Here is a 26,724-nt window from a genome sequence, read left to right as displayed (position 1 = left end):
TCAGCTTCAACTTTAATAAACGATTACAGCTCAGAGAATTCAATGTGCAGAATGACTCATTTTATTATAAAACTGGTTATGGTGAATTGATTTGAATTAATTCTAGAATAATCCTACTCTGCCTGTTACAGTGCAGCCATACATTGCCTTTTGGCCCCAGATCTGTTTCGCCCTGAGGACAATGAGTGTTTCTGCAACTAAACAGCCTAAGCTACCCTGACCTTTCTCTTGTATAAGCAAATCTACTTTCTGGTCGGATAAAATGGACATAAATTAGATGGATTTGGAAATGATGATGTAATGACATGATTTTAATGTAAAGGAAAGCTTATGCTGCCTTTTGTGGAAAAAGAATCTGGAGGCCTGCCAGTAGGTTATTTGGGACCACTCAATGCAGGGGTCGTAAAAATGCAGCACAAGCCAGACTGAAAACACTGGTCTGCAGCACTGCATCTTGTGCATGCTCGTCCCAGACGATGAACTTCCACGCAGCATCACAACTTAGGAGATTAGTTGCTGTAGCGAATACATCTATACAAATAACAAAATTCGGGTCTTTTTTTCATAGGGAAGTGTGATCACTGTTGAAAACAAACGTCTAAAGATACAAGAGTAGTTCAGTATGTTGTCAAATAAGCAGTTCTTCCGAATGCAACATTGCATTCTTCCTACACCTATTGGCTTTGTGGAAAGCATATTGACTTTCCATAACTTTAATAGAAATTACTCTTTAACTGAAAAGCTGCTTATTTTAGAGCCATTTCAACTGCAATGTGAAAATAAAAGAAGTAAAACACAAGGCAGATACTTAACATTGAAATGGTTTTTTAGATTGCCCTTGTCACTCTCCCCAGTACTGATGAAGAACCAAATTCATCTTTTCTTTTAGTCTATTGGTTCCTGCTCATTGAGTAAATCCGTTATTTACAGGAAAGCAGACCTTTTAAAAAGCTTCCATTTCAGCACTTTTCTTCTTTGATTTAAAGATATCATCTCAGATATTGAGACACATGAGCTTCCTCCAGGCCTTGATCCATTTGAGCTTTGCTATCTGATGCTTTTGCTTATAGGTGGTTAGAAGCTGATTATTTGTATTCACTTCCAGGGATCAAAGTAGGCAGACTTCTCTGTGATGTTCTATCTTCAGGTTTTTGTTGAAGCTTTTTTTTTTTTTACTATGATTATGTTTGGCTTTTTTTGGTCCTGAAATGTCACTTATGTTTGGCTTTTTTTGGTCCTGAAATGTCACTTATCTGACAGGCCTTCTCACAAATAATCTCCTGAGGTTCAAAGGTTATTTTGGCTATTTTCTCAAATATTGTAGATTGAATTCCCAAGGCCCTGGTGATTTGGAAGAATCAATTTTATCACAGTACTTTTAATCTGTATTCTTCTTGTTCTGTTCAGCAAAAGCTGTATTGTCAAATGCCTGGTTGCAAACTTTTTTGGGAAAGCTGAATCAGCATATAGGTGGCCAAACCCTCAATTATGTAAAGAAGCAACTTTTGAAATGAAACCCAGAAGTACATCGGGTAAAGGTGTATGCAAGAAAGATTCCTTCTGCTTCACTTTGTTTCATGAATGTATAAACCTGCTCTGAAAGTATCTTGCTGCTATCATTTTAATTGAAAAAGAAAGCTGAGATAGTGTTATGCATCCAAAAACGCAGCAATGGGGCCAGTAGTACGTCGTGCCATGATGAGAAAAATGTCTAATTATTTGTAAGTATCTTTTTTCGTTTTTTAGAAAAAATGTGACTGTGACAGATGAGCTGGGTGTTGTCCGTCCCGTCCCCCGCCCCCCCGCCGCCTCCCCGCCTGGAGGCACGTGCCTGGCCGGGACATACATTCTGCATCCACAGCTGCCAAAGGGCAGGTTTGGGTGCTCCCTGCAGCCCTGGCTGTCGGTGCGCGGCCAAGCCCGGCCGCACCTTCCCTCCGCAAGGTCACCCAGGGCCGGTGCCGGTGCTGCCCGGCCGGGACCTGCCTCGTGTCCCCACCTGCCCCCAAAGGTCGCGTGTCCCCCGGCGCAGGGAAACTGCAGCATCACAGCGCGGTGCATCTGCGATGCAGCATCCGTAAGTGGCGGCGGCAGCCGGCTGCCAGCCGTTCACCCTCGGCCTCCTGCACGGCGCGACTGCCGCCAGCGCAAAAAAAAAAAAAAAAAAAAAAAAAAAAAAAAAAAAAAAGGGAAAAATAAAGAAGGGGGAAAAAAAGAGAAGGGGAAAAAAAAGAGGGGGGGGGGGGGGGAGGTGGGGATGGGGGCAGGATAAGCCCCCTCTCGGTGTGCCCTCGCAGTGCCGCACGCATATAAGGGCGCGCCGGGCTGCCACCCCGCGCCCTTCCGCGAACTTTTCCGCCGGGCTCCGCGCCCCACGCAGCCCAGCCCCGCGCCGCCCGCCACCGCCGCGGCCACCGCCCGCCGCCCACGGGGGGCTCCCGGCGGCGAACTTTCCGCCCGGGGGAGTTCGTCCTTCCCCGCACTCCCGCGGCGCGGCGGAGCCCCGGGCTGCCTGGGCCGTGCCGCGCCGAGCGGGGGGCGGCGCGGCGGAGCCCCGCGCTCGTCCCCGGCGGCGGGCGCCGCTCCGGCCCGCCCCGCACGGGAGTGCAGGCGCCGGGCTCCGGCGGGCTCTGCTGCTGTTGCTCCCGCAGCCGCCGCCGCCGCCGCAGGAGGAGGATGGAGCCGGGCAAGGAGCCCCGGGCGGCCGCGGGGGAGAAGCCCGGCGAGCCCGAGCCGGCCGTGTCCTTCCAGGCCCGGCTGTGGAAGAACCTGCAGCTGGGGGGCAAGGGCCGGAGCGGCGGCGGGCGGGCGGCAGCCGAGCGCCGCACTGCGGAGCCCCCCGCCCCGCCGGCACCGGCCGGCAGCAAGGGGGACCTGCCGCCCGGCGCGAAGTGGAGCGGCTTCAAGCGGCGGCGGCAAGTGCTGGACCGCGTCTTCTCGTCCTCCCAGCCCAACCTCTGCTGCTCGGCCGCCGAGCCGCTGGAGCCGGCCGGCGAGCCCGGCTCCGCCCTGCGCCGCCTGCGGGAGCACCTGCTGCCCCAGGGCAAGGGGCCGCCGGCCGGCCGCCGCGACGAGCCCGCGGCCGGCGATGAGGGGCCCAAGGGCGGCAAGGAGGGCCGCCGGCCCGGGGCGCACCTGTCCCACCAGAAGAGCTCCTCGCTGCCCAGCACCGCCTGCCTGGAGCAGCTGCTGCAGGGCTCGCCCACGGCCGGCAGGAGGAAGGAGCCGCGGGCGGAGGACGGCGACGGCGGCGCGGTGAGTGCCGGCCGCCCCCCGCGGAGCCGCGCTAGCGGGCAGCGCCGGCGGCCCGGGCGGGCGGGGGGCGGCCGCCGGGGACGGGCGGCGGGGGGGGGGGGGGCAGGCGCGGGCTCTGCCCCTACCTGGTGCCCGCCGCCCTCGGGGGGAACGGCCCCGGGGCCGCCCTGCGGCAGCGCCCCGGTCCCCGCCCGCGGCTGGGCTGGCGGGACCGGCAGCGTGGCGGAGCTGCGGGCCGCCGGCGCTCCGTAGCGGGAGCGGCCTCCCCCGGGCCCGCCTTGCTCCAGCCGCCCGCAGGAGCCGTCCCGCAGGCGGCACCCGGCGTTCCGTGCCCGCAGCGCTGCTGCCCCGGCGGCCACCGAGAGCCCCGCGCTGTTGGTCGCTGTCCTTGACGCGTCCAGCACCGGCTTCGGCTCAGGTCGCCTCTGCTTTTTTTTCCCCGTGCCTGGTTATCCACTTGGGGATTATTGAACTCCTGCGCGGCACCCGAACGACGGGCACTGGCTCAAACGCGGGCCGAGGGCGGGTGGCTCAGGAGCCGGGGGCACCGGGCCGCACCGGTGGTGAGGCCGCACTGGCGGGGAGCTGAGCCGTGGGGAGCTGAGCCACCTAATACATGTCCTGCCAGAAAAGCGCGAAACATGCGAGTCATTCTGAAGTTTGGGTAATCCTAAGAAGCCCTCCGGTTCCCACAGGAACGGTTGGCCAGTGTGCGTTATTGTATATTGTCCTCTGTCATAGTTAGGGTGAAGTAACTGAAGCAAAGGCATGCTTCGGGGGCGTTTTGTGTCAAAAAGAAGCTTCAGGAATGTATTCGGCCTTTGACAGGGCTACAGACGCTGGGGCCGCGAGAGCGGTGGTGCTACTGGTGTCCTGTCCGGCCAGCGGGACCTTTGTCTACCTCTGCAGAGGCCAGCCCCGGTGGCACCAGTGTGGCCCCGTGCCTGGCTGCGTGTGGGTCCTGGTGGCACCAGTGTGGCCCCGTGCCTGGCTGCTTATGGGCCCCGGTGGCACCGGCAGGGCCCTGTTCCTGGCTGTGTGTTGTTGACCTGTGGGGCTGCACTGGGACGGGCACCCACTGGACTGGGAGCTGTTGTGGCTGCTCCTTGCTTGTCGGTGTTTTAGGCCATTGCTTCCTGAAGTGGGATTCTTTTGATCGGTGTTTATGAAGTGAGTATTTCCGTTCAGTGGTCATCTCCTTTCTCCACCCAGCCTTGGCTCACAAAAATGCATCACACATTTGAAGTATTACTGTTCAGGACTACAGGAAAGACTGCTGCATCTAGCAATTAATAATAATGAAGTGTAGGGTGTGGGTTTTTTCAGTGCTGTTTTGCTGTTGGGATGAGCAAGGAAATAGCATGTTTATTTGCAAAACACGTCAATTGTTATTTAGCTGTGAGGGCATTATGCTTCTTTTGAACAAGGTACAGTCATAACATTTGGAAAGAATACTGCTAATCAAAACAAAGTGGCACCCAAGCTATTTAACACTTGTCTTTAATTAGCAGGATTATGGCCAATTCCTCCAAGCAGTTTCTGGTATTAACTTGGGCTATGCCTGTATAGCAAACCTGCTGGCTTGATACCAAATAAAGCTTGTTATGTCCCTTCCGTGTTGGTGGAGTTTTCAGAGCTGCCGATCAGGGTTGTTACAGAGGGATGATTTGAAAGAGCAGTTCTTCTATAATCAGTACATCCTCTGCTCATCTCATTTGTAGAGATATAATTTCACTCAGATTATTAAACCTGATTTAATTCTCCAGCTCCATTGAGCTATAGGCCAGTTGAGGAAATGAGACTCAAGACTACAAAGTGCTGGGGGGGGGGGCATCTCCAGTGGTGTGTGGTACTCTTCAGTCTGTCTGAACACAGAAAGTACCTTCCACCGTGAGCAGCTGGAGTTTCCAGTTTGGTGTATTTCAGGAGTCAAGCCTTGCACACTTACATGCTGCACCCCCAGGGCAGTAAGGTCCCTGCCTAACTTCAGTCATGGCATTTACACTCCTCTGAGGATTTGGGATTAGGATCTGGTAACGTGAGTTTGGAATAATTTATGTTTTTCAAATCCCAAGTTTTACTTACAGCAGCACAGACTTTCAGAGGTGTCTGGAATTTTATTGCCCAGCAGCCTTATGTGTCCAAAGATTAAAAAAAAAAAAAATTCCAGTAACTAATAGAATCTTTAAAATGAGATTAAATCACCTAAAAGTAAAGCAATACTAGAATTACAACTTGCTTTAAAATGTATTTAAAATTTTATTAAAGTACAGAGGCAAGCAAATTCTCTTTTGGATAAGACTGTTGAATTTTTTTTGCAGATCTGTACACAAAAAGACCTACCAGATATTTTAAGGGAGATGGTGGGGGAAAATAAAATCCAACCAGAAGTCCTATTTCTTGTGCTTTTAAGATGAAATGATAACAGTGGTCATCAGTGAAAAGGAGCACAAGTTAGCATGGTGGATGGGAAGACTTAGAATGTAAGTTGCTGTACTCTGTGTGGATTTAATCTTGGAATGTACTTTTTGGCATAGTCAGAGCATTTTAAAATAATTTGAACTAATTAAAATGTGGTATAGTGATGCTGCATTGGATGTGGACAGTCTCGCAGAGGCCTGGTTTTCTCAGCCTTGAATAAAGCTTCTGTTGCAAGGAACGAGGTTAGTATCCCGGTTTGAGTAAAGGTGCACACGTAAGAGTGGAGTCTTACACAAAGAGTAACCATTACATTTGAGCACAAAATACTGATCTAGTCCTCCCTTGAAGACTGAATACTTCTGAAAGCTGTCCTCGATTAGTTTTGGAGAGAGAGAAGGGCATCATAACTACAGTGTCTGTTGGCAGGAAACTTAGGTTCCTTTTACAGGGAAGAAGTGTAAATATGACTTGATAGCACAAAGAACTACACATGTACAGAATTACACATCATCCTTCTTCCAGCTTCCAAAGGCTGTATGGCAGGTTTATTTGGCCAGACCTTTCCTGCATGGCATGGCATCTTGTCACCATGGCTTTCCTGGGCATAGCATCCGGTCACCTTCATACAGCTGAGAGCTGCAGGACATGTGCCACACTCTTGAGGGAGCAAGCCGAGGGTCATGGAAGCTTCTTGGAGTGTTCCATGGGCCGGAGATGTCAGCAGCCCTCCAGGGATTCTGCTGCTGCTCATTCCAGTGGCTGAGTGAGCTGCTGTTGCCCCAAGGCAGTGTGGCAAGTTTTTTTTTTCCATTTGCCCCTTATAATTTGCATCTCCTTGCCAGCAGGAGCTTGGATTTATTCAGCAGTGCTTGTGCCAGCATGGCCTTTCTCCTGGATGTGAGATGCAGCTTTGCATGGAAAGCTTTACTCTACTTGTGCTTTGTCATAGTTGTGTAGTGAAAACCAGGAGGGTGGAAATACCGTTGTTTCTTAAGATATGCCATGAAAAAGAACCTACAAGTGTTTTATCATATTCATTGGAGAACATGGGGGTGGGCCTGTGTCATCTTGAATCAACAGTGGACATGAAGAGCACTTTAGGGAGAGGGCTTCTGGCTGAGGGGGTGTCTTGGCTGCCACAGTGAGAACCATTGTGGGCCCATTGCCCTGGTGGAGTTTGTTGCGATATAATGATTTGGTAGCAATGAAATTTGTGACTTTTTTGAGTATGTCCGTGCTGATCCATTAAAGTGAAAGAGTGAACAGGTTCTCAACCACTTCCCTCCCTCCCTGTCTCCAGTTTTGTGGTTATGTGGGAGGGCTCTGGGGTTATTGCAGGGGGAGGAGGAAGGGAAGGCTAGGGCTGCTGCTCAAGCTGCAGATACATAGCCATAGGAGACGAAGCTTTGTAAGTTTTGCAGCACAAGTGCTGTTTGCTTAATTAATAAACACCCTTCAGGCCTACCTTTGTGGGTCTTCATGGCCAGAGGCTGCATAACAGTGGTCTAGGCTGTATAACACAGCATGATGCAAGAGAAAAATGAGATGAGAAAAACTGGAGATAGGTATCCAGATATAGGGTCTCTCGCATTCTTCCAGTAATACATAGGTATGGCCCAATACAGTTGCTGTAAGAGTGACCTGTGTGGCTCTTGAGAGGGGTTGGCAGAAAAAGAGTCGTTTAGTGAGCTGGCTCCTATGAAGAGAGGTTGTGCTTTCAGGGCAGTGAGCATGATGTTGTACTGAGATGTCTGGGAAGGAGAAAGGTAAGAATAGTGATGAAATAGGAGCAGAGGCAGAGCTGTGAGGAGGCCTGAAGAGAGGTGAGGAGGAGTTTGCATTTGCTGTGGAGGGGGGGTACAGAGCCGATGAAAACCTGACTGGCATACCATTCACATTTTTCTGCCTATACCAAAACAAATCTGTATCTGGCTTAGAGCCACTGGAGTCAGTGAAGTTACACAAGGGAAAAATTTGGCATGTTTGTTCTAATTGGCATATGTCACAGGCCACATTTGAGTAATTGATCCAGCTAACAAAAGCAAAAGAACAAAATAAGGAGAGTAGAAAAGGCAGAAAATTGTCAGTGAAAAGCTTCACAGATAATGTTACCCAAGAGAATCTTAATTGCTGCTTCAGATTTCTAAAACTGGGAAAGGTGAAGGTGGTGAGGAAAACTGAACACATCTGACTGTCAGGGGTTACCTTTTCCTGAGGTAATGCCAATACAAAACAGGAAGAGTCAGAGAGAGCTAATTTGGAGCATGGTTTGAGGGCAGCAGTTCTGAGAACAAGAGGGCAAATTTTTAGAAAACAGAAGGAAGCTTGCTTTTTGGGGCTCTGGCCGCTGACACGTAGGGAGAGATTTACTCATCTACAAAAGTAGATGAGTAAATGTTTTGTCTAGGTCAGAAGAACCTGGAGCTTGATAATGGAAATTACACAGAAGTAGAAATAGCAAGCAGGAGTAAAAAGTTGTTGCTAATACTTGTTTCTTTTTAAGAAAGCTGTTGCAGTCTCTCAAGGCTGTTTGTTTCCTCAAGAGTTAGACATCTGATTTTATCAAGGGATGTTTTGCATTGCCCTGTTTGTCATTGTATTAATTTCTGATAAAAGGCTTATCTTTCTGCAGCTTGAGATGCATTAATCTTTCTTATGCTCTATCAACCTCTGACCAGTCTGTCAACTCACACAGTGTGTGTATATTACTCACATGAAAATCAAGAGATGGCATAACAGAATTGTATTTAATTATATCTTGAATAACCTCTGCTTAATTAACTAAAGAATGTCTCCAGAGTTTTCAAAGTGAACTGCATAATTTTTCAGAATTGGTCAGTTTGCATTTATACTTGTGTGAAATACTGAGGTATCTTAAGGTGAACTAGTAACACCAGTTGTTTTACTATTTGTGTGTGACCTCATTTAATCTCTAATTTATCTTTTCTTTTTCTTTACCTGCCTTTGCTGATATGTGAAGGTGTTCGTAGTAGTATAATTGTACTGAGAATGATAGATGGTTGGTCGATGGGAATTGCAACAGTTCTTGCGTTGAGGCACCACCAACAAAAAATTGCCTATTTTCTATGAAGTGTGTCTGCTGTGAAGTGGTTAACTTCCAGTGTTAAGATTCTAGCTGGATTTCAAGTGACTGTGTCAAAACTCTGTTACTTCAGTGTACTTAATGTGTGTATTTCATAACCTACTGAATTGCATTGAGCATTTTAAATGTGAAAAGACAAACACCTAAACATGGTTCTAGCATTAAACTTTTCTAGAAGAAATGCTGAAAAGTGTTTCTTCCCTCTTATTGAAATGCTGGATGCAGAAAATTATTTGGCATATGAGTAAGACTTACCATCAGTTACCATATTGTGGGAAAGAGAAGTATGTTTTAGCTTTTTAAAAAATATGAACAAAACAGGTTTTAAGCTGCCTGTATGTCATTCAGCACTGAGCTCTATAGGTAGTTCTAATTTAACTGTTCTGTCCTGTGATGTGGTGCTAACATATTAATAGGCCCAAATGTCATCTTTTTTTTCCTCTTGGATGAATTGCTGGTCTTTGGCAAGACAACTGAGAACTCTGCATTGATCTGAAGACTGAACTTGGCTTTTCCTCTCTAGTCTTACTATCCATCCTAGATCTCAGGTATTCTGAGTGCTATATTCTAGAGAATTTTAGGAAGGTAACTATAATGTAAGCCCTGACACTGTTGAGATTAAAAAGAAATGCTTTTTCTTCTTCCATTGTAAAAGAAGGCAGAAATCCCTCAAACCTTATCTGTGGTAGACTTAATTTATCAAAACTGCAAATTAGATCATCTTCAGTTCTGTATGGAGTTATGTAGCATTTGTGTTCTTAGGGAAAGAGCAGTGTATATTCCATGTATTTGTGTAATGGTGAGCTGATGACAAACCATAGCAAGCGCACAGAAAAATGATCCCTCTGGACTTGTAAGTATTGAAGTCTTGGGGGGTGGCTGATTCCATACCTTGCCTCCAAGCCAAAGGTTTCCTGTTTCAATTAGAGCTATGATAGACCTGCACTATCAAAAAACCTAGTTCTGAAAGTTTCAAACTCCGGGTGTGAGAAGTGGGACCGGGGGATAAAGCTATGGGATGTTTGTCGGTAAAGCTGCCCTGTTACATGTGCTTCATGTGAATGATACTTTGGCAAAGGGGAAGACTGTGTCTCAGCAAATCAAGTGATTGGTAAGAGTGGTAAGCAGCCTTCTGCTCCTTTGTACTCTGCTTGGATGTTGCCAATATGCTTTCCCATGTAGTCGTTTGACCAAATAAAAATTATCACTTCAGGTAATTGACCAAATGAAAATTATAGTTTCAAATTCTTAAAAGTTCCGAAGTGCTTAATTCCTTCCTTACAGAGAAGGAATTAAGTATGTAAGTGACTGCGGGACAGTAAGTGTATATAAAAGCCCTAAAATATATTCCTTTGCTTGTTCCAAACAGAACTATTAACAGTGAGTAACACAGAACAGTGCAATATAGGATACAATTTTTTTTGAAGGGTAGCATTTAACAGCATGCTGAAACATAGGTAGCAAAGTAATGTTGAAAAGAGTCGTTTTCTTGTTATTTTTTTGTATTTCCTTCCATATTTCTTTTTGTGGGCTATGGCTATGACTACAGGATAACAGTAAGGTAAACAGATCATTTTTGTCTCTGTACCAGTGCACCCAGCTCTGCCTTGTTTGTGCTTTTCTGTAGCTAGTGGAGTTGACGTAATTTTGCATTTGTCTGATGAGATTCAGCGATAAGTCATTAACAAAGCATCTCCCTCCAAAAAACCTCAGTTGATTTTCCAGGTGGGAAAATGCAGTGATTTGTCTTGGAATTTAGTTATGGCCCATCAATAGAGCATGTCATGGGAAGGGCTGTGAGATACTTGCAGCCTTGTTGGTTCAGATGGTTAGGTTTAGTTCTGCACCTCAGTGAGACAATGGGAGAGGCATTAGTGCTATATGTACTGTACCACGTTTGGGCATTGCATCAATACTTTCACGCATTGTCCATCAAATCCTGTTGCTTATACAGCAATGTGGTTTTTCAACTTATTTTCAAAGAAAAGACTAAATATGCGTAATGTTTGTGTTAAAGCGGACTAATGATTTGGTGATCTAGTTGTGGTGCTATCTCACCAAAATTTTCTGTGGCTGGTCATACTGGAGTTTCCAGTCATTAGCACTGATAGCAGTCAGGTAATTACTTGACGTTTTATCCTTACAAATGAGACTTTATGTTCAGAGCATACTTTTCCCCGTTAAACCCAGTTGTTGCTCTGATGCATTTGAGACTTAGCATCATTGATGCTTAAAATAAAACTTTTGGCTGTTGGATATGATGTGATGTTTGTGTTTTCCATGTTCAAGCTTATTTCAGCAGGGAAAGACTTTTAACGGTTAAGTTGGGTAGCAACTTGGTGCTGTTAACTAGGTACCAAGCAACGGCTGCTGAATTCTTCATCAAATAATTAATTATTCCTTGTCCACCTGTATCTCGTACCCCAGAATGTATAGCCTAACACTGCAGGAAAGTTGGAGGTGGTGTGTAAGCACTACCACAGAAGGATCCTCTCCCAGTGTTTCAGGTCCCTAGTGAAGTTTTTCTAACCTGAAGAAGCAGGTTAAAAGAGCATGTTGGCAGGTGGTTTTCTCTGGGAACTCTTAAGTACAATGCAAGCCCTGTCAGGAATAGTGCATTTGGTGGTCACAAGATGGGGGATAAAAGATGGAATTCTTGACTTGGGATTATGCAGTTGCAAGGCTGAACATTTTTTTGTTTCCCATTAAGCAGAGAGATTCTGAAATAGATGACTGGTGTTTTTAACAACCTCAAAAGGATTTTGATCAGCTTACCCTTCTGCTGCTTCCACCCCAACTCCTGCATTACTGAGATAAATGTTATTTTCTTACTTGACCTTATGTAGATAAGTAGTTCATATCTTCAGGACTGTTGCTTTTGATTTCATTTTTTTCTTTTTCCCTCCACCCAGACATGTAGCAGAGCAAAAATCTGCGTTGAATTACAGACATGCAGTTCTGATAATGTGTCTTGTCACAGGTGAAATGTACCATGAATTTTGGACTGTGTTGAGGGCAGGTAATGGCATAGCAGAAACACATCTAGAGCTTTTCCTCTCAGAGGAAGGGAGCTTCAGCTATTGGTGAGCTGTCAAAATGTTGAAGTATCTGCAGCACTTTTTCTGAACTGTCTCTTCATTTCAATATTGGGAAGTATGAACCACTGAGCAGAATTTATTCCTTCCTTTCTTCAGCCTGTATTCTCTGTCATTTTTGGCTGTTCATTCTTTTAGATCTTTGGTTTTTTAGATCAAACCTTTCCTATGTTTCCCACTTCTGTGTTACTTTCTTTGTACCAAGATCACCCGTTGCTGCAAAAAATCCAAAGGCAACAACAGTACATATTTCTGAATGAAATATTGTATTTGAAACTGCCCAAGCAGATGTACATATAATTCTTTATAGCTTCATAATTTTTCTCTAGCTTCCTTCTGCTCATTTGAAAGGGGAGGGAGGAAGTAAATTTCTTTCCAGGAGAACAAAGCCGAGTTAGTCGCTTGTTTAACTACTCTTATCCAGCGGCACTGTTAAGATGCTCTGTAAAACTCAGTATCAAAACAGTTTTTGAAATGCTGCAGTGTTCAAACTTTTGCTCTCCTTATTCTGTCCTATTCTGGGGAAGTTCTGCAACTGTTTCTCAAGAAAATCATATTGAAGAATGAGTCATGAAATGTGGTGTCAGGCAGATTTTTTTTTTTTTTTTTTGAGAAAGGCTGAGCGCTATTTACATAAGGAAGTTAGCTTTAGTCTGAACACCAGGCATGCTACGGGTAGGATGCCATTTGGTTTTGATGTATGTGACCTGGTGGCATTCAGTTTACAGTCTCTACTGTGCATGTGATCAGGTGATCATGATGAATGATCCTTTGAAGGCTTGCAAACATTTGATAAACAAGATAGAATCTGTGAGGCACATTAATTCTTTGTGCAGTATATCCAGCTAAGCTATTCAGTACCTTGCGGTTAATGAGTATCCATATGGGTTTCTCACCTTGTGCAAGTGGTTCTGTTTCTTTAATGTAAGAGATGTGCATACCAGCAAGACACTTATTTGCTGCTTCTGATGTGTGTTATTAAATCAGTAGCTAGACTGCCCTGTAGCTAATAATAAATATTTTATGGAGATTTTTAGACAAATACCAAAATCTTCAGTGTAATGCCAGAGGGGAGAGAACCCAGACATTTCTGTTGCCTGTGTTTGGTTAAGGTGGCTTATGCTGTAGTTCATATAATTAGAAGCTGACCTATAGGTAGTGCTTTTGTGGGTAACTGAGCCAGGTTCTCCCTCCAAGCCCCTTCTACCTAGTTCTGGAGCCCAGCACAAAGCACACAGCAGAGGTCACTGGCTGAAATGTAGTTTCAGCCTGTGCTGGCTTTCTATATGCTGGCAGACCCTATGTGCAGAAAAGAAGCTGAGACTTTTCCAGAAACTAATTCTTGTCCAATTTGGACAGGACTTCATTTTCAGCTGTCGCAAAGCTCCTGTGCTCTGTCCCGAAAATGTAACTACCTTCCAGGAACCCTTAGATTCTCTTTCTAATTCCCAAAGCTAGAAAATTCTTTCTATTGGAATTGCATTGGCAAAAAGAAGGGTGAAAAAAAAAAAAAAGCCTTGGCTCTGCCTCAGAAAAATCCAGCTGACTCTATCTGGCAAATGGCTCTAAATTCTTGGAGATGGGGCACAAGACTTTTTACAGCAGGAGGAAGCAAATGCTGTCTTCTTACTGTTGCCTTTCTTAGGTGAGGAATGATTATCAAATGAAGCTGCATGCACAGCAGAGACAAAGTCTCAAGTTCTAGCAGGCTTGGTAAAATGTAGAAAGAGTTACTGAACTCTGTTAATTTAAGAAATGGACCTTTCACCTTTAAAGACAGCCTTGCTCTTACAATTGAAGGCTTATTTCCCTCTTTGGCACAGACTTTTTATACTGTTACAGTTTTAATAATTCCATTTTAAAATTCTGAGCATTGTTGACATTAGTTGGGTGTTCTGATGTTCTGCACTGCTGCAGTAGTATAGTATTAATATAAAAACTGTTTATGCCACAAGAACCAGCTTTTGCAGTTTGGTTTTCGACTATGTTTTTATGAAAATAGCAGTAATAACATGTGGGAATCAGCTGGAGTCCAGGAAGTGTGAAGGAATAAATGCATATTCATGATGTAACCCTTGTGTGATACATAAAAATCCCTCTCTGAGTTACAAGAATTAGTAAATTTAATCTTTAACATAAGATTTATATCTAAGATTCAGTTAATCAGTGTAGTTCAATATTCAGTGTAACTTATTTCTCATGCAGTTTATGTGCTAAGATTTATGTTACAGTGTTTTTTGTAAGTTGGTGCAGAATAACGGTAGAAATAATAGTCTGATCATCTTGACGTTGGAGATCTGCATTTCTGAAATGATCTACAGAATGAAGGGATTTTCCTGTTAAAGTTGTATCTACACAGTTTGGGGTGTGTGGGTGTTTTGGGTTTTTGTTTGTTTTTTGATTTGTTTTTTTGTTTTGTTGTTTTTCCTCCTCCCTCACCTGTTAAAGCAGTCGGGTACTTTGCCTAGCTTTCAGACTAGAAACATATGGTTGGATGGCTTTGTGACTCTGTGTGGGGAAGATACACTGTGTATGATGCTATAGCAGTGTTTGGGCATATAGCATGTTGGGTCTAGGATTCCAGATGATATGTTAGATGTAAGTGACTTAGAAAGGGTTGTTTTCATATGCTGAAAATGGGTTCCTCAGCTTTAGAAAGTTTTCCAGTCATCTAATCTGAAATGTCAGTACTTGGATCACTGTATTTCCTGAGCTCTAGTGTTCTGTTCAGTCTCAGTGATTCTCTTCTCTTGCCCCTCCTTCCCACCCACCCATCTTAAGTTTGGTTTGCCATGTGTGAGATTCATCTTAGTTTGCTTTACTTTCTGAGTTTTATTACTTCAGGTGTGGGTTATCTGAATGAAAATATGGTGAGTGGTTTAAATGTACGTTTATATTTGAGATGATACTTGCTTAATAGACACGATTCGTATTTTTACCTTTTCCCACAGTAGAAGTAAAAAGATGCATTAGCAGCAAAATACTCAGCCTCTTATGGTCCTAGACTAAACGTGGAAATGGAGGTCTTCGTATTTCAGAGTGGTCCTGTCCCGTGATGCTGCTTTGTGCTTGCAGATTTTCTGCAGGTGGCTCCCCCTGGTCTACAGCTGCAGACTGACTTGATTTTCATTGAGTTCTGTCTGAATGCTTTTTTCTTTTTTCTCTTTTCCCTTCTTCATGTGGCTGATCTAGGCAGAGAAGAAACATATATGAAATGGTGCAGTATCATTTTAGAAGGCAATGGAAGAAAAGCTAATTAGCATTTTAATTGTTTTGAATTTTAAATGGCTTCTGCTTATTCACTATGGGTTGAAGAACTCCCTTCTACTCCTGACCTGATTACATTAATTACTATTCTTAGTGTAGACTGTTTCTATTACTTGGAATTAATTTTTGTCTAAGGTTAGATCCTCAGCTGATGTTAATGGGCGTACTTCCATGATACAAAAGGCAGAGGATCAGTTTATACCTGCTCAGGATTTGGTCTGGCTTTGATACAATTAAGTCACGCTCTAGGGATACAGGTACCATAAGGGTAAGGCATTTAGTTCTGGCATCCAGGAACGGCTGTTGGAGGAGTCTCCTTGTAGCAGGCATTCAACCCATTAAATGCAGCTCTGACTTCAGAGTTCTCCAAAGGAAGGTGGCACTTGAGCTTGTTTAGAAGTGCTGCAGCCTGAGCAGCCCCCTGCAAACTTTACATCTGAACGAGGGGCCTAAAAAAAAAAGGTGGGTCTGTGTTTAAGTGCCCCAAAGACTTTGTTTTTATAGACTGTTAGGCACTGTCCAGCAGTGAGACTGGGATCCCTACAAGAAACTTGGGAGAAGATGTCTTTTACATCACGTGGTGGAAAAGAATGCAGTTGTGTCTGCCTCCCAGCCCATCATGTTTTAAGAGGTAAAATAGGTCATCTAGGAGCTGGGAGACCTTGGTTCAGTACCTTCCAATACAGAAAATATTGAAACTCATTGCCTGCCTCCCGTCCAGCTAGAATCTTTTCTAGATAGTCATTTTATGTGCTTATTGTTAAAGGTGAGCTACTATAAAGTAAAACAAACCAAAGATGCAGTAGTTGCACAAGGCACATAAGTAATCATGAATCTATTGCCTAGGAACTAAGAATGTAAATGCTGATATTTACTTAATTGTTTCTGGTTTTTTTTGGGGGGGTGAGGTTGTTTTGGGCATCTTGGTTTTGTTTCTTCTTTTCCATAAAGAATGTTTAATATGAAGTGAAGCAAGAATTGGCTTAGGGAAGAGAACTTGATTTACCTTTTTGTGCAAGATGATACTGAGATTTTTAGTGGCCGGCAGGAAAGAAAACAAAGACTCTGCTGAAGGAAAGGCTTGGTTGCAGGAAATAGCTGTTTTACCATTCCAATACCAGTTTACAAGACAGGTGAAATAATCTTTGGTTTTTTTGTACTTTAAGTTCTGTATGTTAAAAATAGATTTTTGTTTAATTTATGATATCACTGAAGTGCTCTGTTAGGAATTGGTGTATGCATATGACATCAGATGCATGCATAGCAAAGCTGTCAGCTACTTAATAGCTTTTTCCATATGTGTTTATTCCTGTGTTAATGCTAGAGACTTGCCCACTTCATTTACTCAAAATTAAAGTATTCAGAAATTAAATTCAGAAGAAAAAAAATGAGATACATCCAACTTTCAGTGTTGTCATTATCTCTGTTATAACAAAGTAATGAGAAGTGAGGACTAATTTAACTTTTTGCCATGTAAATATAGGTAATTCTTGATAATTGTTCTTACATATTTGATTAGGATGTGATACCTGTGATAGTTGAATACTTTTTCCTGTGTGTGCATGTTATCTAAAAGTAGACAATTACAGTAGCAACCCCCTGTACAATTTACTCTATACAATTTAATAATCTTTGCCATCAAATGAAGCTTGTCCTGTCATGGATGAGTAGTTTTCTTTTCCAGAATATTTTGCTGAAGGCAGCTTGTTTGTCATTTTAATGTGTTTCAGCTTGGTGTTTGTAAAAGGTGGATGTCTGCAATAAACATTTCTTTTTTTTTAATCCTCCACTTCTGTGTGGAGAGCTACCCATTTGGTTGAGGCTTTTTTTTTTTCCTTTTAGTATCTAGCTTCTCAAATTTTTATGTATTTTTGTATTCTATTTTGTTGGAGAGAACATATTGCTGTCTCCTTGTTCAGACTATCAGATTGCCTCTCTTACCAGTGTCATGATTAACAGCCTTACGGCAATTCCAGTTGCTTGCATATAAAAGACAGTATTAGTAACATTAACATTTACCATTCTTTTAATATGATTTAGCAGTGGAAACTAGGGAAAAGAAAAAAAATCTCCAACATACTCCCCACCCCCCCCAGCAATATGTGACAAGCCAGCTGCTGACTGACAAACTGTAAAAGATTTCTGAATTGCACTCATTTATTTTTAGAGCCAGTCTCTTCCACCTTCTGGAGAAACTTGGAGAGAGTCACCTTTCTTTCCATCTGTGGGATTATTACTATTCCTAGCCTTTCATGACCCTTTTACGTACTGATGAAGTGTCCACTTAGGTGATTGATGCAGCCCAGATACAGGTTTTCACATTGTTTGTGGTGCTTTGCACCGTTCTGAAAATGCTGGAGTAGCACTGAGCAGCTTGATATGCCTTTGCTCTGGGGTGGCCTGTTCAGGCAGCTTCTACCTGCCCCAAAACCTGCTCTTTGTGTAGCTATGTCAGATGTTCTGGGCATACTTACTTTTCAATATAATTAGTAAATGCCAAGTCCTGATTAAAAAAGAACAGCAATGTAGAATAACTCAGTAAATCTGCCCTTGCACCATGGTAGCAGCTGAGAGAAGCAGGCAGACCTAGGGGCGTGCTGGCTGCTGCCGTTAGCGTTCAAACTGCTCAGTGACTTCCAGTGTCTGTTTCCACTTCGGACCCTGGAGCAAATGCCTTTCCCTGGTGTTACTGTTTGTAGAGGTGCACGTGCTTGTTTTTCTGTGGCACTTTTTCCAGTGTGAGTGCAAGAAACCATCTTGTGTGCCTCCATCCTTGCCTGTGAAGCGATCCCACTGGTGCTGAAGTCCTGCTTCAGCATGTCTGGTGGTGTACTCATCTGGGGAGCCAAAGCTGGAGGAGAAAATTGGTTTGAGGAGATCTCCATCTGCCTGCAGATTTCACTAGTGGCATTTCTGCATCCTTGGCAGCCAAATTTTGGCCTGAAGAAGTACCCCTTATGTTGGTTGTTACTATTTAATTTTAATGGGGCAAAAAGATCATTCTGTTCTTGCTAACAATTTTTATTGCTGGTAATAAATAACGCAGTAGACAGAGCCAAACTTAATTTTGGTCTGAAGTTTTTTTTATAGGATTGTGGGGGAACTGCAAGCATATGGTATGGAAAAACATGGAAGAACAATAAACAATTCCACTTTTCAATTTTTTTAGAAAAAATGTACAGAACTTAATTTTGAAGAGGAATTTTTGCCTGCAGATGTGGTGGTAGATAGCCCTGGAAATCTGGAATAAAGCTAATGTTTGTGGTTTTGACTTGGAGTACATTTGAGTGAGAATTTTAAGAATATGGAAGAGTGATAAATAGGGACAGGACCAAAGCTTCTATATATTGAGAAACAGAAGGTACATAGAATTAAGACTTTTTTTTTTTTTTAAATAAAAAAATCCAATGGCCTATGAGGATTTGTTCTGAAGGCTGTGTGTTTCAGCGCAAGAAATTCAAAATCATTGCATTTTTAGGTCAGAGCTGAACTGCAGAGTTAGATTAATCTCCCTAATTTATTCCTTTGTGAATGTTCATTATGAAGCTTTAGGAAAAAGGCTTTGGCTTGTAAGGAAGAGCTGAACTAAAAATATCAGAGAAACAGTTCAATCTCTTGTAGATAACTTGCACTAGATAGCAGTCATCTATTTTTTTTTTTCCACCAATTTCATAGTTATTTATGCATCATGAATTTCATGTAGCTTTATTGTACCACCAGTTACAATGTTCTTTTGTTCCTTAGAATTTCAGTCTCGCGTTTTGAAGGTACTCCACTTGCCCTTGCGTGAATGGTTTTTCATCCAAACGTGTATGGGTTCTTTAGCTCGTTCTCATTGCTGTTGCTGAAGTCTGGTGGTGTGGTGAATGATTTCTTCTCTTCCCCATTTTATTTACGACTTAAACAGTCTATTTAAAAAAAATACCAGCCACTGGACACCCACACCTTTTTTTTTTTTTTTGTTTAACTTAAAATGTCATTTGGTATCTAGTGGATAACTACCTAAGTAAGCATAGTAACCTCTTTAATTATGTATGTATTTGATACATTTTCTTGTTTGCATTCTATGCTGTTATGATACTAATTAATGAATATGGTTATGTATCAGAATGTAGAGTTTGGGTTTGTTATTTTTCAGTGATGCATGGTAAGATACCTAACAGCTTCAGGTGAATGTTGCAAATAATAAATACTAAGTATCATGGAGTTTTTACGCATCCTTTTAAGAAAACATGACATGGCAAATGCAGTGGTAACTGATTGCAGCAGACAAAATGAAAAATAATTACAAACTTTTTATAGAAGAAGTTTTATTTCTCCATGGGAAGTATTTTCAGACTACTTACCCCATTCACCCTTGCAGACAGTGGCTCCTTTTCAGTACTGACTGTGAAGCCAGTTAACTGTTTTTACCTTGGACCAAGGATGTATGTGTACCATAAGCCACAAATGGGATACATCAAAAGTTCTCTTTATTCTCAGTGACACTGTGATACCTGTTTAGATATGTAGTTCTTTCTAAACAGGGGTGGTTCATTTATGTTATTGTGTCCATGTTTTAATGTTTCAGTAGGAGACTTGATTTTGAGATGTGTTCAGCAACTTGTATCACAAGTGGAGCTGATGAGGGCTCTGAATTTCAAAAATTGAGCTGCTTATTTAAGCTCTGAAATATAGACATGTCTGACTTAGGCATTCATTTGAAAAACACCAGATCTTGTGTATAATTTGTACTCATTGTTAAGCAGTACTTCTGTTTAAAAAGAAAAGTATTCTTAGAAAATTCTGTAGCTGATTCAAAATGAGTTTTTTCCTGCCTTGGAATTTTAAACCAGAAAATAAATTTGCAGCCCTTGGTGCTAGCAGGGGTTGCCCAGAGATAGATATTTTTTTCCCCTTCTTCTTCTTTTAATGCAACTAACAAACTTAGTGAAAAGGCAAAGCAGTAATGGATGGAAAAATGAGGGATTATCTCAGGAATTGGTTCATAAACCACATAATCATAAGTGTTATTCAGTTACTAGCTACATTTGTGTCCTGTATTTGAAGGAAGATTTTGTTATGAGGAAAAATTACCTTCGGAGCAGCTGCTCCAATTAATGTGTTAAAACTGCAGCATAGAATAAGAAAGCAAAAGCGTGTGGTGGGAGAGTGGCATGCAGAATATAATGGTTTCCAGCATCACATTCATGACATTATTTTGCACCTGGTGCTGCTGGTTTGTTATCAGCCCTGTAACAATGGCACGCTATAAGGTATCACTTTACTGGAGCCAGCACTCTTAGGAAAAAGGGTAATATAGGTAATTTTGCATCCCTTCAGGTGCAGGGAACCCTGAGTTGTGTAGCACTGGATGGGCCTGCCATCAGGGTGGGATCCTGTCTGGGGAAAAATTATGTGACATTATGGTCTTTTGAGCCCTTAAAGAACTTTCTTGAAAGAAAATTCATCATTTCTGTTATCAAACTAAAAGGATGCTGCCAGGAGAACCTGCTGCTATGCTGTTAAAGACAAGGCCATGTCGGTGGTGTCATTGCAGGTGCAAGGTGGCTGCCACTGACTGGGCACGCTTACTGTGCTGCTGGGGACGCACCGGTGGGCTCCCCGGGCTCCTGGAGGTACGGTGGTCTGCTGGACAGTGTCACCATGGACACGAAATGTCATGCACAGAGATGATGGGCTCTGCTGGAGCTGCCTGGTCTGACATCGTCTTGGGGCTGTCACACTGGTCTGAAAATAGGAGGCCAGGGGTAGGTACTCCTTGATGTCAGCTTTCATTTTCACTTTCATAGATGGACTTCAGCGGAACTGCATTTCACTGCTGCAGTGGTACTGACTTACGCTTTCTGTTTATTTTTTTCTAAAAGTATCCTTCAGCTGCTGAAAGAATCACAAGTGTTTAATGCTGTAGAAGCAAGGGGAGGGCTGGGTCTCCTTTTCCCCAGTCAGTGCATCCCAAGCTGTTTCCTCCTCTTGCTATACCTTCCCTTTGAATTCTGGCTGGGTGAGATCTCTGTGCTCCCGTGTGAGTGATCAGCAGGATCCAGCCGGGGCTTAGGGCAGAGAGGTGTGAGAAAAATCTGCCTGGCCTTTTCCCTTTCCCCCTGTACTCCTCTGTCTGTCCTGTGCTCTCTTCCTCTCCTTGCTTCTCCAAGACCTCTGTGAAGAGTGCACAGTTGACCCTGAGCTGGTGTGGGGTGGAAGGGGAGGAAGGGTAGCTGCAAGCCTTGGTACTCTGTGTGCGTGCAGTCAGGCCAGCGCACTGGGCAGATGTTCCTCCTCTCACTGTGTGATCTCCCGTGTTCCTCAGCAGGGCAGACCTCTAGATCCAGAATGGCATGTCTCCTGCCCAGGACAGACCAAGCTGGGTGACGGGGCAGGTCCCAGAGGGTGTCTCTCTTGTGGGGGCTGGCGAGGGATGGATTTTGCAGGGGCTAGTGAGGGAAGCTCCTGGCTGGCGGCAGCTGCCTGGGAAGGAGCGCCCTGGTGTGGGGTGCGGAGGGTGGGTGCTCCCGCCTTGGGGTGCTGGTCTTGGGGTCAGGATGGGGCCGTGTGTGTTTGGGATGGCTCATCATGCTCAGGGAGCCAGTGGCAGCACAGCTGGGGCGCGGCCGATGCAGGATGAGGCCAGAGAGTAGGCACGTGCCTGCCCGTGTCGGCGTGTGGAGCGGGTCGGAGGACCGTTTCATAATTTAAAAAGAAAAGCACTGTTTACAGCCTCTGAGTCCCTGCTTGCACAGTCTTGTGTGGCTCTTCCAAGGCTTGACATGCTTTTCCAGCATTTTCTTTCTTCTGCCACAGGGGGGCCGGCGGGATCGTCCCGGTCGCTGGTCAGCCATACCTTGAGGCACGGACAGCCCAGACACGGGATGGGCCTGCCTGGGCCAGCTCTAACATTACACGGGGAATTCCGGAAAAAGTTCCTATGCAGAAGGAGAGGGTGTCTTGAGTGCAGAAGAGGAAAGGGCAGTGGACGAAAAAGCCAAAAGGAATTACTTGTGTGTTTCTTCCCTCTAGATCTGTAGGTCTGTTCTCGGCTATTCTCCCTTTCCCTGGGACACCTACCCACGCCAGAGCTGCTCCGTATGTGACCAGAAATTGATTTTTAGATTTCATGTGTGTGAAAGCAAGATAGATTTTTACATGGCTTTAGTAACAATCTCCAAATAAGTAAAAAAGGAAAGAAAAGGTTATTCTTATAACCTACATATACTTCTATGTAATTATGTTGTCATGATCTCATTTTTGAGGAATCCATATCCTGATTTTAAAAAAGTACCTCTGTTAATCCAGACTTCTGGCTGTGACTCTCAGTTACTTCGCCTTTAAAATTCAAGTCCTGCTGTTTTACGTTACTGTAATGCTATCAAGCTGCCAGGATGATCCGTGCCAGTTTGTGGTGAACTCCTTGCACATGAGGAATCCCTGGGTACTGAAGGCCCAAGGCACAGTCCGTCATTAAGTCTGTAGCACAAGAGCTCTTTGCAGAGGGGAAAAAAGGTGCACGGCCAGCGGTGTATTCTGGCAGCTCCTGCTTTCCCAAATGTCTGTTTCCCTTTCTTTTGTCTTAGAAATCAGGGTGCAACTTGATCAGAAGACTGCTTGGAGCAGCGGCGTGGCTGGTGTGGCTAGCCTCCAGCCAGAGTAGTATAAAGTTATACTGAGCTGCATTTCCTTTGACAGATCCTGTAGCACATTCAGCTCACTGTTCGGGAGAATCTGGCATTAAAATTCACTGTCTATTTAAAAGTTGTTCTCACCGCTGCTGCCCCTGCTGCCTGCCCCCCATTAAAACCCGCCATAAACTTAGGAGGTTTATGTGGAGATTACTAGCTTGTGGACTAGTGGCTTTGTAGATGTGTGCAAGATAATTGTTAAAGGTGTAATGTGGAGCACTTTCACCATGTCAATGGTGCTAAGAATTACCAGTTTTCTTACCGCTGTGAAGACCAAAGAAGTTGCGGGGAAAGGCACACATCAAGAAAATTACCTAGAAACACATGGAGCAAAAGTGCTATCCTGTCATGAGATAGCTTTTGACTTACAGTAAGCACTGCAGGCACCATGAATGCTCTAGGAAGTAATGGGGCGGGCAGGGGAGCAAGATAATCATACATAGAATGTGAAGCACAGTATTGTACTGCTGTCCTTAAGTGTTCAAGAATGACTTATGCTTCTTAGAGTTACAAGCTTAGAAATGGGGAGAGTGAAACTTATTTTGAATGCATTCTGAGGCTTCCTTTTGACTTTCAGGAAACTTTCATTTGTCCTGAATATTCAGACTCAAAAGTGCAATGGTTATTAACAAAAAAAAAAAAAAATACTGAAAAGATGTTCTTTTACCTAAGGTTTAATGTTTTACTGTGATGATTCTAGGAGCTCTGAAGAAAACCTCAGAATATCTGAGATCTGTGATAAAAATAGAGGCATCTAACACTGAACAAACTCGTGGTGCATATGATCCCATGTGGTACAATAGATGAAATTCCACAGTAAACTCTGTGAGTAAATGCAAGTAGACAGCTGGAAGGTGTTTTAATACCTTCTCCGAAGATACTCATGAAAACCTTACAAGCGAGGTGAAGCTGGTGTGCAAGTAGAAAGCATTTAGTGGAATGAAAACAAAATACAGATGGGGGTGAACTTTCTGATGCCTTTTTGTGGCTTTTCATGCTAGAGCTCTTCTTATCTGATATAAACTTTAAATTGGAGCTACCTCAGCTGTGTCTTTGTTCATAAAAACAATCATGTCCCAAGGACGCAGGTACAAAGTCCTTATGCAGCTGCTGAGGTTTTCTGTGCCGCCAGCTAACGTACCTTCCTCGTAGGGGAGTTCTGTGTTCCTGGCTGGCCATATGGCTCCCGCTGCACCATGTGCTTGCAGCAGTTCAGGCAGCCCAGATCCTTGATTCATTTGCAAGTCAGAATTGAAGGCACTGCCAGGGCTCCACTCTCACACGCTGATCCTTGGGCAGTGGAGGGGAACAGAAAGGAATTCTGAAGGGAGGAAAAAAAAAAGTTTTAAAAACACAGATGTAGTGGAGGATTTCCTCAGCTAAGCAGGAGGAGAGGAGAGAAAGGGTGAGGGATCTCTGCTAGAAACCCTGTTTATAGGAAATCTCAAAAGTATTTGTAAGTGGTTTCCAAATTTTCTGTCTGCACAGAGTCCTTACTTCCTTAAGCACTTAAGAGCTTTATTTAAGGTCCAGTTAAGAGTGCTGGCTTGAAGTTGATTTAACGCTTCAAACTGATGGTGTCAATATGTCCAAGGTCAAAGGTTAACAGACACTTTTTCTGTCTCTTAGGTGATGTCTGAACACAAAGCTGCAAGCTGCAGATGCTGCATATAACTGCTTAAGTTAAATATTTGTAATCATTAACTACATTAACATTAACTATTTGCAAGTTTGTACAGTAGTATTAAACTATTGCATGTGATCATGTTAAAAGTATGGGTAAAGCCAGTTAGGTTCTCAATTTTTTTTAGTTCTTGAGGTGTCTGGTTTATTGTGTTGGGTGGGTTTTTTTTCTTAACCAGGTGTTAGCTGTTGGTCAGTTCATCTTGGTTGATTTATCTTAAAGCATGAAATGCCTTTGTTAAGAAGGGGACAGGAAGGAAACTAAGTAAGAACTATTTGGGCTGAAGTGATTTATCAAAAGGTTTATGGGGAAAAATGAAACACTTGTTCAATAAAACTTATAAATAATGCAGAGATCACAGTGCAGCCATACATAACAATAATGAGAGCTGCAAGGAGTCATGAAGCCACGGAGGAATAAATTTATATATGCAAGCATGGAATTTTAAAAAAATAAATTATACTGCTGTTTATCACATGGCCTATATTTTATCTGTGTGCTTGCTGAGTTCTCTGCACACTTACAGAGCTGTGCAAATAATACAAGTGAATATGTAGCTACATATACATACCATGTATGATGCTTCATGCCATTTGTATATGGTCTGCTGTAAATGGAAGGCACTTAGTGGGTGCTGATGGGCATCACAGAGATAACAGAGTCCAAATTTCTGATCTAAGCTTGTTTTCAGCTTTAGAATTATTATTTTTTTAGTTTTAAAAAAACCTGATACAATGCAAATTCTACCCTTCTTTAGACCTGAATGGCTATGCATTGCTTGCAGCCTTGTGGGATGTTAGTAGGAAAACTCATGAGCCAAATATTTCTTGGGTAAGATCCAGGTAGTTTATAAAGAATGTACAACAGTCTCTTCTGCTGCTCCATTCTGCTGGACGAAGTAAGGGGGGGGAAAAAAAGAATGACAATCTCCTTACTTATAATTTCAGCCATTACTCTTCCCAAATCTATATGGGCCATCACCTTGTCTTTCTGTTTCTGTGATTGGTTCTGCCATACGCACATACAGCTGCATCCAAATCTGTTCCTAGCTTCTCCGTTTGTATTCAGCCTAGTCATGTGCCATTTGTCAAGAGTCCCTAGGATCGTATTTGCACAGTTTTGGCTAATAAATACCAAACTTTCATTTAACTACACTGAATGCTGCGGTTGCATTTTCAGCCTCACCAAGGCTTGTGGCTGCTCAAGGATCGCCGGCAGCCACAAGCCTTGTTGAGACCTTTCGTCAGGGGTCATCAAACTATGGCCCGTGGGCCAGATACGGCCCCCCAGGGTCCTCAATCCGGCCCCCGGTAATTACAGACCCCACCGCGTCACCACGCACAACCCCCCCCCCCCCCCCCCGGTGGTTAGGGGGGGAAACCAAGCAGCAGCAGATGACCTCCTGCCACTTCTTCTGCGTGCCGGCCCCCTGGTTAAAAAGTTTGAGGACCCCTGCCTTGCATCATGCAGCATGAGAGTGCCATGTGCTTGCAAGTGCAGGGAACACTCGAAAAAGGAAATACCTCAACATTTGGAAAAATGACAGTTATGTTGTTGCAAAACTGGGGAATGAGTACAGCCAGCTGCAGCCACTGAGTTTACTAGAACATATTTTATTTCACATTTGCAGTGGGATGAGGATATTTTCGTGGGTCAGTTAATATAGGTCAGCTAACAGCCACTTATTAAACCACAGGAGGTCAAAGTTATTTAAGTGACTTGTATGTACATTCATGAGAAGAGAGAGGAGGAACTGCTAAGCAAGACAGCTTTGCTTATTCAGTCTGAGGAAAGTGAAAGGATTGCTGATGAGGCAGCAGAAAACATGAAATAGGAGAAGGACCAGCAGCTCTGGTGTGCACTCATTTCCCCTTGCTTTCAGTGAAGCTTGCATAATGTTCTTTCCTGGTTATCAGGAATGGTGGAAACAGGGGATGGACTGTATCTGAAGTGACACCCTAGCAAAATGATTGTTCTGTTCATTTGTTGTTACCGATGTCTGTATAAGTATCACTTTTGTAGACACAGGTGTTATGAGACTAGAGGGACCAGAGATTAACTTGCTTTAACAGAGAAAACAAGCTCTGAGACTAAGTCAGGCATAAAGGAAAGGGAGCTGCTCAGGTTAGTGACTGATACAAACTCCTTTTCAGTGTCCTCTTAACCTGGTTCTTTTCTTTCTTCTCACTCCTGACCATTACTGAGAAACTTCACACAGTGGCA

General features: G+C 43.7%; 1 protein-coding gene across 4 annotated transcripts in view; it reads left to right on the top strand.

Moving 5' to 3' along the window:
* Positions 1-2,324: 2,324 nt before the first annotated feature.
* MCTP1 (multiple C2 and transmembrane domain containing 1) overlaps positions 2,325-26,724 on the top strand; it is a 277,869-nt gene continuing 253,469 nt past the window's right edge. For 3 of the 4 annotated variants that reach the window (XM_055791716.1, XM_055791714.1, XM_055791713.1), the window contains exon 1: positions 2,325-3,255. In XM_055791716.1, the coding sequence (XP_055647691.1) occupies positions 2,677-3,255 (579 nt within the window). In that variant the 5' untranslated portion in view covers positions 2,325-2,676. The remainder of the gene's footprint in view (positions 3,256-26,724) is intronic. The other variant, XM_055791715.1, reaches the window with a different exon arrangement.

This window comes from Falco peregrinus, chromosome Z (assembly GCF_023634155.1).
Source record: "Falco peregrinus isolate bFalPer1 chromosome Z, bFalPer1.pri, whole genome shotgun sequence".
Classification (NCBI taxonomy): Eukaryota; Metazoa; Chordata; class Aves; order Falconiformes; family Falconidae; genus Falco; species Falco peregrinus.
Note: the sequence above shows the minus strand (reverse complement) of the source record. Positions and strands in the feature narration are given on the sequence as shown.